General features: G+C 45.2%; 1 protein-coding gene across 1 annotated transcript in view; it reads left to right on the forward strand.

Moving 5' to 3' along the window:
• The window catches only part of LOC307042959 (transmembrane protein 132D), a 37,954-nt gene extending 20,063 nt beyond the window's left edge, over positions 1–17,891 (forward strand). The window contains exons 4-9 of the mRNA XM_079687116.1: positions 9,485–9,677; positions 12,180–12,323; positions 14,985–15,190; positions 15,445–15,709; positions 15,869–16,060; positions 16,150–17,891. Coding sequence (XP_079543242.1) covers positions 9,485–9,677; positions 12,180–12,323; positions 14,985–15,190; positions 15,445–15,709; positions 15,869–16,060; positions 16,150–17,448 — 2,299 coding nt within the window. The 3' untranslated portion in view covers positions 17,449–17,891. The remainder of the gene's footprint in view (positions 1–9,484; positions 9,678–12,179; positions 12,324–14,984; positions 15,191–15,444; positions 15,710–15,868; positions 16,061–16,149) is intronic.
• The last annotated feature ends 688 nt before the right edge of the window (positions 17,892–18,579 follow it).

The following is an 18,579-nucleotide window of genomic DNA, read 5'->3' on the forward strand; positions in this document are numbered from 1 at the left end:
TCCTCCAAAAAAGCAGCGAAGAAGCATGGTTGCCCTTCTGTTTATTCTCCGCGGTGGGGGCCGAGGGAACCGGGCAGAGTTTTTCGCCAGTCAACGTGTATTAAAGTTTAAATCTTCCGGACAAAATTATAAAAGTGCCGGTCAAAGGTCTTCTTTGTTATTTATTGAGCTTTAAAATAAATGAATAACAACTCTATATAATATAATAATATAATAGGCTACATGGAGCCTCTCTTTTTCCTCCCTCTCTTCGGACAGCGTCAGTGTCTGTCTCAAGCAGCAGCTGATCCAGTAATGAGTGACCCGGCCGACAGTAAAAATAAACATATTTATAACTAGTTTAGGTAGTTTGAGAGGCAATTAAAATAGCTAAGGGTGATGATCTGACTTGAAGTGTGTGTTTTGCTCCGTTCACCGCTGCATCACAGCGGGAGGAGCTGCAGGTGAGCAGAGCTGCTTGTCTCCGTCCTGTCAGATTAGACTTCACTCGCGTTAATGTCCATATCGAGAGAAAGATAAATAATCTGAATTCAGTGTGCAGTTTACTTTGACGCGGGGGTGAGCAGCAGAGGTGGGGAGAGGTGGGGCTATTGCCTCATCATTATCAGAAAATGATCGTATAGGCGTACACACGGAGCCGTTGGACCCCCCAGAGCGTTGCGTATGCCGTTCTATCCACCTTGGGACCCGTTATCGTTTCCGCAGTTGTTTACTGTCATATTCGGTCGTCCTCGTGTGGCCGAACGGTCTATATGACACTAAACAGAAACGCAAAAGACCGTTTTCGTCCTCGTGTGGCCGGGGCCTCAGTCTTCCCAGCCTGGTGCAGGTCTACAATTTTGTTTCTGGTGTCCTTTGAAAGCTCTTTGGTCTTGGCCATAGTGGAGTTTGGAGTGTGACTGTTTGAGGTTGTGGACAGGTGTCTTTTATACTGATAACGAGTTCAAACAGGTGCCATTAATACAGTTAACAAGTGGAGGACAGAAGAGGCTCTTAAAGAAGAAGTTACAGGTCTGTGAGAGCCAGAAATCTTGTTTGTTTGTAGGTGACCAGATACTTATTTTCCACCATAATTTGCAAATAAATTATTTAAAAATCAGACAATGTGATTTTCTAGATTTTTTTTCCTCATTTTGTCTCTCATAGTTGAGGTATACCTAGGATGACAATTACAGGCCTCTCTCATCTTTTTAAGTGGGAGAACTTACACAATTGGTGGCTGACTAAATACTTTTTTGCCCCACTGTATATATACCATCCATCCATCCATCTTCTCTCGCTTATCCGTGGTCGGGTCGCGGAGGTAGCAGTTCCAGCAGAGAGCCCCAAACTTTCTTTTCCCTGGCCACATCAACCAGCTCTGACTGGGGGATCCCAAGGCGCTCCCAGGCCAGAGAAGAGATATAATCCCTCCATCTGGTTCTAGGTCTACCCCTTGGTCTCTTCCCAGCTGGACGTGCCTGGAACACCTCCCTAGGGAGGCGCCCAGGTGGCATCCTAACTAGGTGCCCGAACCACCTCAACTGGCTCCTTTCGACACGAAGGAGGAGCGGTTCAACTCCGAGTCCCTCCCGGATGACCGAACTTCTCACCTTATCCCTAAGGGAGACACCAGCCACCCTGCAGAGAAAACCCATCTCGGCCGCTTGTACCCGCGATCTCGTTCTTTCGGTCACGACCCATCCTCCATGACCATAGGTGAGGGTAGGAACGAAAATGGCGCGGTAGACAGAGAGCTTTGCCTTCTGGCTCAGCTCCCTTTTCGTCACAACGGTGCGGTAAAGAGACTGCAGTACCGCTCCTGCTGCTCCGATTCTCCGACCCATCTCACGCTCCATTGTTCCCTCACTCGAGAACAAGACCCCGAGATACTTGAACTCCTTCACTTGGGGTAAAGACTCATTCCCTACTTGGAGTGGACAGTCCATCGGTTTCCTGCTGAGAACCCTGGCCTCAGATTTGGAGGTGCTGATCTTCATCCCAGCCGCTTCACACTCGGTTGCGAACCGATCCAGTGAGTGCTGAAGGTCGCAGACCGATGAAGCCATCAGAACCACATCATCTGCAAAAAGCAGTGGTGCAATCCTTAGTCCACCAAACTGCAGACCCCCTCCCCCACAACTACGCCTCGAAATCCGATCCATGTATATTACAAACAGGATTGGTGACAAAGCGCAGCCCTGGCGGAGGCCAACCCTCACCTGAAATGGGTCCGACTTACTGCCGAGGACCCGGACACAGCTCTCGCTTTGGGAGTACAGAGATTGGATGGCCCTGAGTAGAGACCCCCTCACCCCATACTCCCGCAGCACCTCCCACAGTGACTCCCTGGGAACCCGGTCATACGCCTTCTCCAAGTCTACAAAACACATGTAGACCGGATAAGCGTACTCCCAGGCCCCCTCCAGGATCCTTGCGAGAGTAAAAAGCTGATCCGTCGTTCCACGACCAGGACGGAATCCGCATTGTTCCTCCTCAATCTGAGGTTCGACAATCGGCCTGACCCTCCTTTCGAGTACCTTAGAGTAAACTTTCCCGGGGAGGCTGAGTAGTGTGATGCCTCTGTAATTGGCACACACCCTCTGATCCCCCTTTTTAAAAAGGGGGACCACCACCCCGGTCTGCCACTCCTTTGGTACTGTTTCCGACTTCCACGCAACGTTGATGAGACGTGTCAACCATGACAGTCCCTCAACACCCAGAGCCTTCAGCATTTCTGGGCGGATCTCATCCACCCCCGGGGCTTTGCCACTGTGAAGTTGTTTGATGACCTCAGTGACCTCCCCCCGGGAGATTGGTGTCGATCCCCCGTCATACTCCAGCTCTGCCTCTAACATAGAGGGCGGAGTTGTCGGGTTCAGGAGTTCCTCAAAGTGCTCCTTCCAACGCCCTAACACTCCATCAGTTGAGGTCAACAACGTCCCATCCTTACTGTACACAGCTTGGATGGTTCCCTGCTTCCCCCTCTTGAGGTGTCGGACAGTTTTCCAGAACAACTTTGGTGCCGCCCGAAAGTCCTTTTCCATGTCTTCTCCGAACTTCTCCCACACCCGCTGCTTTGCCTCGGCCACGGCTGAGGCTGCTGCCCTTCGGGCCTGTCGGTACCTTGCAACTACCTCGGGAGTCCCCCGGGATAACAAATCCCTGAAGGCCTCCTTCTTCAGTCGGACGGCTTCCCTGACCACTGGTGTCCACCAGGAGGTTCGAGGGTTACCGCCCCTTGAGGCACCTAGGACCTTGAGACCACAGCTCCCCGCCGCGGCTTCGGCAATAGAGGCTTTGAACACCGACCACTCTGGTTCAATGTCCCCAACCTCCACAGGAATGCCCGAAAAGCTCCGCCGGAGGTGTGAGTTGAAGGCCTCCTGAACTTGGGCCTCCTCCAGACGTTCCCAGTTCACCCAAACTACACGTTTGGGCTTACCAGGTCTATCCAGAGGCTTCCCCCGCCACTCGACCCAACTCACCACCAGATGGTGATCAGTTGACAACTCCGCCCCTCTCTTTACCCGAGTGTCCAAAACATACGGCCTCAGGTCTGATGATACGATAACAAAATCGATCATGGACCTTCTGCCTAGGGTGCTCTGGTACCACGTACACTTATGAGCATCCTTATGTTCGAACATGGTGTTTGTTATGGCCAATCCATGACTAGCACAGAAGTCCAGTAACAAACCACCACTCCGGTTCAGATCAGGGGGGCCGTTCCTCCCAATCACTCCCCTCCAAGTGTCTCCATCATTGCCCACATGTGCGTTGAAGTCTCCCAGCAAGATTAAAGAGTCCCCTTCAGGAGCCCCATACAGGACTCTTTCCAGGGTCTCCAAGAAGGCCGTATACTCTGAAATGCTGTTTGGTGCATAAGCACACACAACAGTCAGTTTTCCCCCCCATAACCCGCAGGCGTAGGGAGGTAACCCTCTCGTCCACTGGGGTAGACTCCAACAACGAAGCACCCAACCGGGGACTTGTGAGTATCCCCACACCCGCCCGGCGCCTCACACCTTGAGCAAGTCCGGAGAAGAATAGAGTCCAACCCCTATCCAGAAGTAAGGTTCCAGAGCCGACGCTGTGCGTAGAGGTGAGCCCAACCAGATCCAACTGGTAACGCTCCACCTCCCGCACAAGCTCCGACTCCTTCCCCCCCAGAGAGGTGACGTTCCACGTCCCCAAAGCCAGCTTCTGTCGCCCGGGTCTGGTCCGTCAAGACCCTCTGCCTTCACTGCCACCCTTCTGGCAGCGCACCCGACCCCATCGCCGTTTCCCGTAGGTGGTGGGCCCGCGGGACGGAGAAGCGGAGGTGTTGCCCACGTCGCCTTTTCGGGCTGTGCCCGGCCGGGCTCCGTGGCAAGCCCGGCCACCAGACGCTCGCCGACGAGTCCTCCTTCTGGGCCTGGCTCCAGAAGGGGACCCCGGGCTTCCTCCGGGCCGGGTATCCTCACTTCGTGTGTTGTCTTTCATGAGGTCTTGTATATATACTGTATATGTATTTATTTATTTGACTATTTATCTATTTATTTACCTATTAAACAATGTGTACCTATATTATGAAGCAAATCATTTATAAATACAACGCCATACAGTATGCATACATCAAATGTAATACACTGTAATCCCCCTACCTCCCACCCTTCATGTTATGTCCTGTCCTACTTGTGATGTGTGTGAGCCATGTCCTTGTCCGTGTGTTTTTGTCTTTTGAAAATGTTTAATAAAATATAAACGTTAAAAAAAAAAAAATGACCTGCTACAATGAAAAACCAAGGAACCTATATAGTGGCTTGGCCAAACCAAGTTGAACCCAAGGGATAATTAATAGTCACATCATACACAAAGGACACCGAAAAAAAAACAAATCCCCCCTTTGACATGAGCCAGTGCTCCCAGTGAGATTAAACCCAAACAGTAAGATTATTTCTGCCTGTAGAGACATGCGTGTACAATTTAAGCTCTAATCTGTGTGTGAATGCTGTGGCATAGCTGAAAAAGAGCAAATGTATGCAGCATACCTTCACAGGATGAAACAAAAACTAATACAATTAGACAGATAATATCACTCCTCAGTGAATTTTCTTCAGAATGGGTAGAGGGACTTTGTTAGAGGTCATACAACAATGCTTGCTTCAGAGAAAGAACAGTTACCTTATGTCTGCCTCTTATTATTGGCTTGACCTCATTATTAAGTTTGTTTCCCCATTAGTGTGGATTATGCCAATAGGCGCGTTCACACCGGAGTACTTTACTTTTTCCCATACTTTTCCCGTTTAGTTTCGTTAGTGCCCCTTATGTCACGTTCACACCAAAAAGTGTACTTAGTGCCGGGAACTTTCACCCCTATTTTTAGTGCCTGCTAGAGAGGTGGTACCAAAAAAGTACCAATTTCTATTGGCTGGGCGAATTGCAAACCACGCCCCGTAAAACTCTGAAAAGTTTTTTGAAGCCGCCAATAGCCGCGTTCACACCGGAGTACTTTCACCCGTACTTTTCCCCTTTAGTTCCGTTAGTGCCAGTGCCCGTTGCGTTCACACCAAAAAGTTCACTTGGTTCAGGGCATTTTTAGCCCCATGTTTAGTGCCTGCTAGAGAGGTGGTACTCTCCTGGGGGGGGAAAAGTGCCCCAGTTCTGATTGGCCGGGGACTTCGGGCGGCAGTATACGCTGTGAAGTTGTTTGCGGCCTGCCAGTAAACCCAAAGCAGAAGAAGACGAAGTGACGTCAGCGGCTTCATTTGTGTAATCTTCCCTCAGGGAAGTACTCCGGGGTGAACGCGATCTGTACTCAGTGCCCCATGGGGTACTGCAAAGTACGCGGTGTGAACGCGGCTATTGTATTTGCTGGCATTAGCATTATTAACATTAGCCCCGCGCACCAAACGGAGAGAGAATAACTTATGGCAACACGAAAAACAAAATGGGAGCGGTGGAGTGATGAGGAGGTGTCGGCGTTCTGGCGATTTACTCAGAAGGCTTCAGTAGAAGCTGCTGGGAGTCCCAGCAGCTTCTACTGAAGCCAGTCCCCAACTCCGGGGACTTCCGGCCAGGGACTTCGGGTGGCAGTATGCGCCGTGAAGTTGTTTGCGGCCTGCCAGTAAACCCAAAGCAGAAGAAGACGAAGTGACGTCAACGGCTCATTTGCGTAATCTTCCCTTTACTCCGGTGTGAACGCGATTGGTACTTAGTGCCCTGGGTCAGGGTTTCCGTTAGCCGGTAATTACCGTTTTTTAGCTGGTAAAATTGAATAAAAACCGGTAAATTCAAAACCTGCCGGTCAAAATGTCCGATGCTCCGGTCGATTGGACACCAATCATTATCGGCCGATATTCACTCCTAATAGTTTGATCTGTGCTCTCTATAAAGGCCGATCAGGAAAGATGGATCTGATCGATATGGACATAAACGCGAGTGAAGTATAACCGGACGCGAGAGAGAGATCAGATCAGCTGCTCCATAATCACCTGGAGCCCCGCCCACTGTTTAGCACGCTGCATGAGGAACTGGCTGTCAGGAGAGGGAGGGAGGGAGGGTGAGGGGAAAAGAGAGGATCTGTTTCTCCCGTGTTATTATCCAAAGTTAATGTAAACTTTTGAATAATATACTTCATCTACTACAAGTAGTTTCTTTGAATGTAATAATGATGTTGTTTGTTGAATCATTTATTGAAAAATGAATCTGAATTTTTCGATCTGTTACGATTTTAAACTGAAGCAATATAAAAATGACTCCCATGAACTGAGTTTTAAACATCAGCATATCCAGTCCTAGTCCGGTAATTACCTGCTAACAGAAACTCTGCTACACAATTCTTATTATTATTATTGAAACATGACCGGTAGGTTTCAAATTTGTCTGGTAAAATAAATTCTGTTCGGACATTTGACCGGCGAGAAAAAATCCTAGCAGAAACCCTGGGTACTAAGTGCCGGGGCACTAATGGCAAATTTCCACTGCAGCGGGGTAGCCCCGTTTAAGCGTCCCTAAGCGTCCTCGCTCAGGCCTCGGGCTGCCTCGCTGGCCGTCCGAGGCCGTGGCGCATTTCCATTACAGTTTAGGACCTGGGGTAGCAACGCAGTGTAGGCGGGACGATCGGCTTTTTTTTGGCCAATGAGATGTAGGAACGTCGTCACCTCCTCGGTCGACCACGGTGTGCTTTTCTTTGACGTTGCCATTTTTGTAGCTCCTCCGTTTACAAAAATGCTGTGTATAAAATTGATGCAAGCTTGCTTCTAGATATATATGTAACGCTAGGGATCATCTCGCGCGCGATCTTATGACAATTCTCTCTGACCAATCAGCAGTCGAGAGTGTTGACGTCACTAGTTCAGCCCTGGCCCTGGACTGATAGAAAGACGATTTTATGGGGCCGGAAAAAGAGGGAAAAAGTACCTGCTAGCCGGTGCTACGCTATATGGAAAGGTCACCAAAAACTGGCCTGGCCGCTTGAAGACGATTAAGGACGCTTAAACTGGGCTACCCGCTGCAGTGGAAATGCGCCATAAGTGCTGGCACTAAGTATGGCAAAGTACTTGGTGTGAAAGCGGCTTTATCGCAACATAAAGTATTTAACATATTCTTTCACTTAGTCATTTACACTAATCCCCCCTAAAATGTCATGACACAAACAGAAACACATGTCCAATGTCACACCACTGTGGGGATTTCTCTGACCTTTTGTCTTCCTGGCTTTAGTGAATACTTAAAGTATTTACGGTATATGTACATTAAAGCTTAAATCCACTGTCCCAGCAGCTTGCTTTGGATCTTAATATTAAAGCGCTGCTACTCACAGACAGGCTGCCAGTCGTAAACAAGTTAAAGCATTATCCCCCGGCAAGCTTCACAAGAATGATTGAGGCATAAATAGAATTTCCTACAGATATCTGTGTTAATACATACTTAAGGGGATATATGTGTGCTCATTCAAATTAAGTATATCTTGTTTTGATTCTTGACCAGAATACAATAATTATCTTTTAATCTCAGGTCTGGAATCAATATGCTAAGATTATTCAATTACACTTAATCTCGTGTTGCCCTTGATGGGGGCAGATATATGGTGCACTGAGTGAGAGGGCAGTATAGAGAGGACTATTGTGTGCTTTGTTTTTGAGTTTGGAACATAATAGAGGATTAACAAAATATGATTTGTAGTCTATCCAATTTTTGTTGCTTCAATGCAGAAACACGGCTGGGATGCAGCCCTTCAGAGGTCATTTTCATGCAGTGAACATGACTTACTATTTGTCTGAACAGCCCTGGCACAGACATTTATAAAATGTACTGTACACCCAGATGCAGTGGTTCTGATAATGTCCATGTGGGTATGTGCATTCTTATTGCATTTTTGTCCACCAATATATCTTTTCTATAGTTCAATTCAGTGCCAAGAAATAAAACACAGCATACTAACTTGGACCATAGGAGAAAATTGAATCCATGGCTAGGACACTCTGTTCTGGCTGCCATCACTGAAAGGCCATTATAAGTTATAAAGGCTTTTGCTTTGTTGTGTATGCAGGAAGCCACTTTCCTCGGAACAACTTATATTCAGTTCACATTTAACAGTACCCGCAATTCAAGGGTAGGTCTAGCAGCACAGAGAGATTCAACTCTACTCTTTTTTTGGTTCAGTTTGTGGAATTGCCTCCAGATTCAAAGCCCTAAAACAAAGATAAGGCGTTGTCGCCGCTAGTGTGATCCCATCCTGCTACACAACTCTTTTCACTTTCTTCCTACAGGACTAAATTCATAACATTATTATTAACTTTGAGTTTGATATCTCCAAGAATCCAGTCCAAATCTTCATCTGGTTACTTTATACTTAACTTTCAACAGCACCAACTGTTTCCTGAATATGTAAAAATTGCAATCTGATAGGACCACTTAGTAATGACTGGATCCATGCACAGGGGATGACATAGATCCCAGGGATGGATCAATATGTCACAGCAGCAATGGCAGCACATCATATTCATTTATCTTTAGTGGTTTAAGTTATTCTGTGAGGACGTTTGGCTCTGCTCATACTGGCAAATAATGTGTCCATTCAGCTACTGCAATGACTCGTCTTGTGCTGAGAGCAATGAGCCACAGTGCAGGATACACTGCCGTAAAAACCACTGCACCTTTACGAAATGTAATATCATTATCTCTACAGGAATTTATTGTGTGACTAGGTAATTGCGCACCCCAATGGTGAAATAATCAGATTAATTATCAGAGACTTTGATGGAAAGCTTCTTTCTGGTGGAATTGTGCATTCTCTTACACGTTGTAGAAACACAAATATGGCACTCTTTACATCAAGTTATAATGAATGATAGCATAGCAAAGCTGCCGTAAAGTCCATTTTACAGTGTCTTCTTCTCCTGATTTGCGTTTCTATATAAACTTTACACAGTTGTTACACAGTTTAGAAAACCACATTTGCTGTTGTGGAATTTTAGATGAATGCATGTATGTCTAACTCATCCTGCTTCCCATTCAGGCTGGAGAGCAGTCTGCTGGAGGTGCTTCAGATGGATTTCGAGGTGGAGGAGCTGAGCAGTCCTCTTGAAAGTCAGGTGATCATCTGGAGGCTGGAACTAACATCCTCGTCCAAAAACGTAGCCAAGACTGAAGGAGCCATGAGGATCTATACAACTCAAAGAGACTTTGTTGGCCTGGCCCCTCTTGTAATGGTGAGTTAGCTGACAGCATCCATGACACACCAAACAAAACAAAATCGATGTTTCTGACAGCAGTGTTTCCTATAACGCCAACACTTCCTCCTTTGAGTGTTGGTGCAAAATAATATCATAAATTGCACTTTGCTGTGATCCACTTGAGTCTTGTTTGCGTTCACAAAAGACTGGATATGCTTTGGATTGTTTTGTAAATGGGTTCTATTCTGAGCCGAGTGTGACCCTGAGTAGCTGACTGTCAGCTAGCTGATGTTTCTCCTCTTTGTTGTTCTGCTCTGTTCTGGCATGCAATATGGTCATCTTCTCCTCCTAACAGCTGCTTCATGTGCTTCTATTTTGGTGCTGCGGGCCTCTTTATCATGCATCCTCTATAATTAATCCATGATGATATAATCTCCACCACTAAAGGCAGAACAGTATACAGGAGTTCAAGCCACTTACAACATTGAATCTGAATTTTTGTGTCACCTGGGAACTTCTTCTGCCGTTGTTTGCCAGTTTGACTCTTTTTTTCAGTTTCTTAGTTTTAATTCAACCACACTTTTTTGATGAAATATGTGCAATTAAAAGTTACGAATCAATATGCCACTCGTTTGGGCAGAAGGGTTACTTACATTTCACAGTTCTGCATTTCCATCATAATGGTGCCATAGAGCTTGACGTTATGAGGATATGCTACAGTATCCTGATTCGTGAATTTGACATGGTTCATCTTTCTCGTGGATTAAAAGCTGGCCTCAGGCAGAGGGCCAAACACGAAGAGATTTGATGGCTGGCTCAAGGGGACATTAGCGCTGACTTATCACTCCGAGCCTTGCTCTGTGAACTCCATATAGTGCTGCTGCTCAATACTTCTATATAATGGTGAAAACTTCACTGACAACCTTCAGATCTGTTTTTTTTAAATATATTGTATGACAGCTAAAAAAAAAATATGTTCAGTTACTTCAGCTTCATTTAAGCCAGTTTTACAGTCAAGGGACACATATCCATCTGCTTCATTTTCATACCGAGTAACCAAGTGTCTCTTTAAATCTGATTCAACTGATCATGCACAGACACTTGACTTAACTGCGCTCCACTACTCTCAAAGTAATTTACATGCACTATATTCAATTATTTCAACTTCATTTAAAACAATATGTTTTTATAGAGGACGACACATACCCATCTGCTTCATTTTCATGCTTTGATCACCCATGCATGCATGCACATGCAAGTAAAAACACACAGAGAGTGAGACAGATGGATGCTTCTCCTACAGTATTTATAATAGTGGTATTCATATCACCATTTCACATATACACATACATGGAAGCAATTCCCTTCAAATTGCCGGCTTTACCACCCTAAACAACCTATAGGCTCAGAGTATTGCTCAAGGACAAGTGGACCCATGGATCAAATATCCAACCCTGTGATTAGTGGAAAACTGTGCTCTACCTGCCACCGCTGCCCTATTTCATAATACATTGAGCGTGAAAGAACAGGCTGTACTGTAGATGTAGAGATTATTTTTAGTTCACCGCCGCGGGTCAAGTTATTTGATTGTGTTCAAGCAGATATGTTAACGCTCTGTGGGACATGCCTCTGCAGAAAACCTGGCCATCACCAGGCCTTAAATCTGCTTCCCCCTCCCCTAGTGTCCCAAAGGGAGACCGGCCTTCTCACCTTATCTGGACTGATGAGTCACTTAGTCACAATTCATCACTCCGGTCTATTCTACCTTCCTCCTACAGCAGTCCACAGTCCTACTGTCCCAAAACCCTTTTGGTACTACATGAAAAGTTTACCCAAGAGCCCAACAATTGCAAACAAAAACGTTTTTTTTGTTGCAATTTCTTATTTCAATGTAACTAGAATAATAGACCAAAATGGGTATCACTTTAATAAGACTACCCTTATAAAGGGTTTACGGATAGTTTGCAATTCATTTATTAATTAGGTTGTGAAAACTTTATAAGTAATTAATAAGCTTTTATAAGACAAGAGATAAACAGGGCAACTGTGACCGGTTGCTTGCCAAATAGTGAGCCCACATTTATCTGTACTGCTAAGCCTTATTATAAATGGTAGTAACTCATTAATACATGGGAATGTGTTTTACACTTTACAATAAGGCTCCCTTTTGGCAGTTATACATTTTAGTAACTCGTAAATAAATGGTCATAAAGAGATGCCAAGAAACATCAAGATGGATGGGGGGGAATCAACTCAGTGAACAACAGATACCAAAGATGCTGGCTGATGAAGAATACGAAGTAAGCTAGGTAGCTAATATAAGGCTTAGTCATCTTGCCAAATAGTGAGCCTGTGTTGATGTATGAAAACTATGTTAGAACTGGTTTATCAATGGTTCTTAATGATTAATTAAGTCTTTACAACCTAATTAATAACCTAATTATAAACCCTTTATGAATCCTTTATAAGTGTAGTCTTATTGTAAAGTGGTACCCTAAAATGTAATGACTTTTGCTGATTTCCCTGGCCTCTCTGCAGGACACAGAGATCCTGAACACAGCTGTTCTGACTGGAAAGAAGGTGGTGATGCCTGTGAGGACGGTGGCAGTGGAAGAAGACGGAGTGATAACTGACGTGTCCGACTACACAGACTGTAGCTCCACTGATGAAGATGTTCTGAAGGTATGTTAACCTGCTAGCCTTCACATCATCATTTATAATCTTCTAACACCTTATTGCAAAGTGTCTTTGGTTTCACACATTCCCAGTAAAATAATTTTAGGGTAGAAGGATTTTTAAAGCTTTTCAATTTTGGGGACACAATTATAATGAAAAGGTTAGGGTTAGAAATAGCTTATTTTGTTGTTGTTGCATTCAACCTTACATTCGCAACTGATTTAGAAAACATTAAATTAGTACTTGGAATGGTTACCCGAGAACGAAAATGCGTTTAGCAGCAATGAATGGAACAAGGTGAGATTTTGTTGAATCTACGAGGCCAGGGGGCAATTTAGAGTGGCTGTTTTAAAAAGCTTCATCAAGCCAAGGCCTGATTCATTTGTGATGGGAAGGACAGACGGACAAATAAGTTCTACCAAAGTCACATCTGCTCTCTGAGTCTTTTGCACACAGTAAAACTAACTATTAGCAGGGATCCGACAGCATCTGCCATCAATCTCCTCGACAATGAACAACCGCTGAGCTCAATCGCTTTTCACAAATGACCTCGCAGTCTGCCTCTCCTCCCTTCCCATGACTGGCTACTTTTATCCTGTAAACCTGAGCACGGCTGAAGGCCAAAAGCCCGCTTTGTTTATTTATGAAATTGAAAGTCAGGTCTCCTGCCCCTGAGGTCAGAGGCTGTGAATGTACTTACTCAAGGGTAAAGTGGCAAGTAAACAAAGGCACACTGTGTACTCCAGCCATCTATTACACTTTTTTTATTTGCTGCCCAAAGCATGTCTAGCAAACAACAGATGGGTAGGTTGATAGTATAATACGATTTGTAGTACAGTGTATACAGTAAGTGCACATGTTTTTTAGTGCAGATTAGTGTCAGTTATAAGAAAAGTAGGATTACATGGGGAGGTCAAAAGGCCTGGTGTGGAATAAATATTTGTGTTCAACCCTGTAACGTAGCCGTCTCTCAGTTTATTTGCTGACCAGAGCACGGCTTCATTCAAAAATATTCTCTTTAATCTACTTAGTCTAACATGTTGACTCCAATATCTTTTCTCTTCTGATCTCCGAGTATCAAATCTGCAAGTGATAGATGGGGTCGGATGTATCCATAAGGTGTCGCTCATGTGACAAAACAAAAACAAAACAAAGTCCTATCTGCTGTGATGGTATATGCATGATTGTTGGAGAGATTTGAAATGTGCTTATAGGCATTTTCTTTGTCATTTCAGTATTGAAGGATTGAGACTTTAATATATTAATCAGAGACATATTGAGCATAGTTGTCTAAGCAGTGATCAATCAGGACTTTTCATGGCTTGGCTTATTCTTTTGACTAACTTATCAAGCCCGAATGATTGTCCCTTTACAATACATCTTTCTTTAAAGATATTTACATGCTTTATTCACACAAGAAAACTACTCCCACAGTTGTGTCGGTGCAGCATTAAATACTTTATTCATGTAGCCTTGAATACTGTACCCAATGATGAAAGTAATATCATAATTTTTAGCAAACATCTATTTTGACGGAAGGATATTCGTGGCCGCAGAATCAGATTGTGACTAGAATGATTTGCAAGAGTATACATAAAAATGCCATTCCTTTTAAACTGATGCTTCTGAATATTGTTTGGACATGGCTCTTGGATGTTCAGAGAAGGATGCTTCTCTGGATGACTGGTTACACTGAATTATACACATGAGTTCACTGATCTATATCAGACCTTGTCTGTTCTGCCATGCTTGCATTAGACATTTCATATGACAACCATTCAAGGGCTCCAGAGCCACCTCTAAGTCTGCTGTTTGGATATAAATCAAGCATTGGATTATTTTCAGGAAAGAGTCCAAGGCATCTCAGCTAACAGCAAGAATGACACAGTGATGTGGTCATTCGAAAGCTAATGCTCTGGTCATGGGTGCAGGATGACTGATGCTGTGACCCACTGAGGACACAGGATGTTCTCAAAAATAGCATGACCCTGTGACAGCACATTCTCTTACAAATTGTTGAGTTCACGTAAATGAGAGTAGGAGTCATTGCAATTCCTCCTTAGGCTATCTGTCAAAGTCACTGTTTCCCTCCCCCCCCCTCTTTCACTCCCTTGTGCAGTTTAGGGGGTTTGTGACTGAATTTTAATGTTGCGTTGATTATCCAATTTGTTTAAAGCAGTGGCCGTTGAGAGGACCAAGGAAAACCTCCTGACTCGTGTCTGACAATGTCCCTGAGAGGTTTGAGCAGTCGCCCAAACTTCCCAAGGTCACATTTGAAAACATGAATTAATGAATGTATATTGCTGTGAAGGACTGATGTTCAGCACTGCACCACATGATATTTTGATTTACATAAAATTGCAATGCTGCCTCTATAGCGCTTCGGACCGGTGATCATCGCAGTAGTTTATAACAGGCAGCTGACATTACTATGGCTACTCATGCAGTGCAAAACTGCACCAAGGCCATTTGTTGTTGTAAGAATGGCCTATTTGTTAAAGTAGTGACTTTTATGAGAATATTTGATTATTTTTTGTCATCGGTTAGATCACTCATATCTCCTTCATTGACAACAAAGTGTGATGTAGATTGTTTACACAAGTGTGCTTACACCAAATTAAAATGACAATATATTCATGTTCTGATGGATTATCTCCCCCTATCCAGGTGTCGGACAGGTGCGACTATGTTTTCATGAATGGCAAAGAGATAAAGGGCAAGGTGAAGTTGGTGGTGAACTTTACTTACAGCTACCTGAGTGCTCAACTTGAACTGAATGTGTGGATGCCTCGACTCCCCCTCCAGATCGAGGTGTCAGACGAAGAACTGAGCCAGATCAAAAGCTGGAGGGTGCCGATACTTACTTCAAAAAGGTGGGACCCACAAACAAACTATTTATTTAACATAAATAATTATCTTACTTGGTTTTGTAGATAGGATATATAATAGCCACCCCTAACCCATACACATCATATTTCTCTAAGGATTTAAGGTTTTGAATCCATTAGATAATGAACATTATCTCAATCTGATCCAATCAGGCAAAGAGACAGGGTTGAGTGATTGGAGTTTAGCAGGTCAAAGCATTTACCATGTGACAGGTGTGACTTGTACGTGTGCTTTGCAGAAATGGTTGGAACAGTGAAGAAGACGACAGGAAAGGGAAGGGCTGCATGCTTCAGTACCAGCATGCCCTGGTGCGGGTGCTAACTCACTTCGTGGCAGAGCAGGCAGACCCTCGGGATCCTAAAGCCTATTTCCTAGGCTCGGATTGGCAGGTGGACGTCACAAGGATGGTTCGATACTTCATGAAGGTGGAGGACCCTCGAGTGGCAAGGTTGCAGTCTGGAAGGGTGCTGTCAGGACGAGACCTCGGGACAACCACCATCCAGGTAATGACCTGAAATCCTAATCCTGTAACCAATGTCATAGCAATAAGCAGCTAGACCCCAGGTCAGATCGAGTGTTTCATTTGCTTTACTTGCACTTGTTGAACCTGATATACTTAACTCTTCAACCTCTGATTTAGAGTATCTGATTTTCTATGACAGGTGTTTTCTCCACTATCTGATGCAATCCTGGCTAAGAAAACGATCAAAGTCGTGGATGATAAAGTGACCATTACAGAGTTGGGCGTCCAGCTGGTTTCAGGCCTCTCCATGACCTTGCAGCTCAGTACTGGAAGCAATAGGGCCATCCTGGCAACCACAACGACACAGGAGGTCCTACAGAGCCCCAAACAGGTAAATTACTGAATCCATATAAATGACTAAAAGATGAAAAGTAGGATTAGAAGCACAATTACAATTTCTCCTCTTTTCTGTTCTCTTAGGAAGCTTTGGTCAGTGTCTGGCTGCAGTTCAGTGATGGCAACCAGACCCCTCTTGACATTTATGATCCTGCTTACTACAGAGTCATGGTGGCGTCTCTAGATCAGGGGGTGGTGTCAGTGCAGGGTACGCCTCCGACTGTGGTGGCCGAGGGTGAGGGCGAGGGAGTCCTGGTTAGAGTAGAGATGTCCATCTGTGAGTCCTGCCAGAAGTCCAAACGCAAAAGCACTGTGGCCGTGGGCAACGGCAGCCTCAAGGTCAAGTTTCGATTGAACAGTCGGCGGATAGACAGCAATACTGGTAGCACGGACAGCAGCACTATTAGCAACAAGGACAATGACTATGGGAATGATGGGGAAGAGGTGGGAAGCGTGAGGAAGCAAAGGAAACCATTCCAAAACCCTCCACGGCGCAGTCCCACCTCAGATAGAGAGGAAAGTGTCATGCAGAAAATTACAACCACCATCAAAACTACAGAACGAACTTTCATCACCAGTGGGAGCCTCGGAGGAGTGGGAAAGACAACTAATTCAAGAAGCGCCGACATTCCTACCAGCATCGTGAGCAGCCCGGCAGATGGCAGCAAGGTGTATGGGTCAGACAATATGATAGCGGAGGATATGACCAGCTTTGCTAGCACTGTGAAGGCGCCTGGGAACCTGGTGAACTATAACTTTCCCACCAAGGTGGAGGTACCTGGTCAGGAGACATCAGAGGTAGAAATAGGTGGAGAAGAAATGTTGGCCAGTAGGCCGCTCACAGACTTGGAGATTGGCATGTACGCTCTGTTGGGCGTCTTTTGCCTGGCCATCTTGGTCTTTCTGGTTAATTGTGTCACCTATGTTGTTAAGTTCAGGCACAAGCAGCCTCCCTCGCACGGCCAGGAACCCACAGGGCACAGGCATGACTGGGTATGGCTCGGCACAGACGCTGAGCTGGTGATGAGCATGCCAGGCAGTCCAGTCCAGCAAGAAACCCAGACTACAACCACCGTTATAGACATCGGGCCTGATAAGACTGCCTCTATGTCCAGAAGGCCCAGTTGCCTAGCCTCTGTTACGGACTCGCCCATCAGCTGTGGGGGCTCCCTCAGGAGCAAACCTATGCACAGCGAGTCCATCCACTCGCCCACCAGCAAGCGAAAGAGAGTCCAGTTCACCACATTCTCCACTTTAGAGCGCCAGCATTCGCCACGCCTCCCGCCCAAGGAGAATGGCTATGGCATCCACTGGGTTGGGAAGCAGGACAGTTATGAGGAGCAACCTCAAATGACCATTTCAAAGCCTGGAGACGATTTGTAATACAGAACCTGATCAGACCTCACATGAACAGAAGATGTGGCTTTGATCACCTCTATGCCTTTCTTAACTGTCTAGAATATGTGATTTTGGAATTGCCCTCCTCTACATTTCATTACCTATCAAGGCCTTTTACATGAACTGTATATTATTTTACATTTTGGAGTGTGGATATGTGTTAAATGGTTAACCAGATGGACTTTTAATACACAGCATTTAAAGCCACCAAATGCTTATACTGCATGTGGATTTCTTTTTCAATTGTTGCACTCACATGCTGGTATAGAAAGTACAAATAATGACTGAATAAGTATTCCGAATAACAAATGCCAACTATTGATTTCCAGTTATAATACTAAACTCAACAAATGGTTTTCATATGTAATATCTAAGGCCCCTTTCTTTGTAAATATTAAATGAATACAATTTTCATTTATTTTTCTCATTAAAACACCGTAATCTTAAAAGGTCCCATGTCATGGCCATTTCATACTAGAATAGATTTACATTGTTCAATGTTCCAAAATCACATTGTTTTCTCATACAGCATCCCTGTATATTATGTGTATTCACTCTTTGTTCTACCCACCTTGTTGGAGCTCCTGCCCCCTCCCCCCCTCCCTATGAGCCCACTGTGCTCTGATGTGTGTTTAAGTGTTACAATGGCGTTTGTTAGCAACCAGAAAATGACACCAGTATGGACAAACAGATGAGAATGCTGCGTGGGGTCTGGGTGCCGTGTTGGCGGGACGTTGCGGGGCTCGCTGCTCCGCTCTTTGAGGCTCGAGGAGCTGACAGTGTGAGCTGGCTTACTGGTGTCGTTTCCTGGTTGCTGCGTGGGGTCTGCGGGACAGCTCCACACGGCGAAACTCAGCCTGAACTCAGCCTGAGCACACACACGTGAGTGTGTGGCGAACTGTGAGTGGAGATCCACGCAGCTGTGGCTGAGAAAAGATAAGGCTGAATGTGCCGGCGAAACTCTGCAGAGTATCGCGGATTCGCGGCTGAGAAAATATAAGGCTGAGTGGGTATGTGTGCGTGTGAGGAGCTCCACGGATTGGTCCATTTGGTCGTCCTTACGTCACTTGGTACCAGGAAGAAAAAAAATGGAAAAAGAAAAATCTCCAACGAGGC

Source organism: Notothenia rossii (assembly GCF_949606895.1).
Source record: "Notothenia rossii genome assembly, chromosome: 6".
NCBI lineage: Eukaryota > Metazoa > Chordata > Actinopteri > Perciformes > Nototheniidae > Notothenia > Notothenia rossii.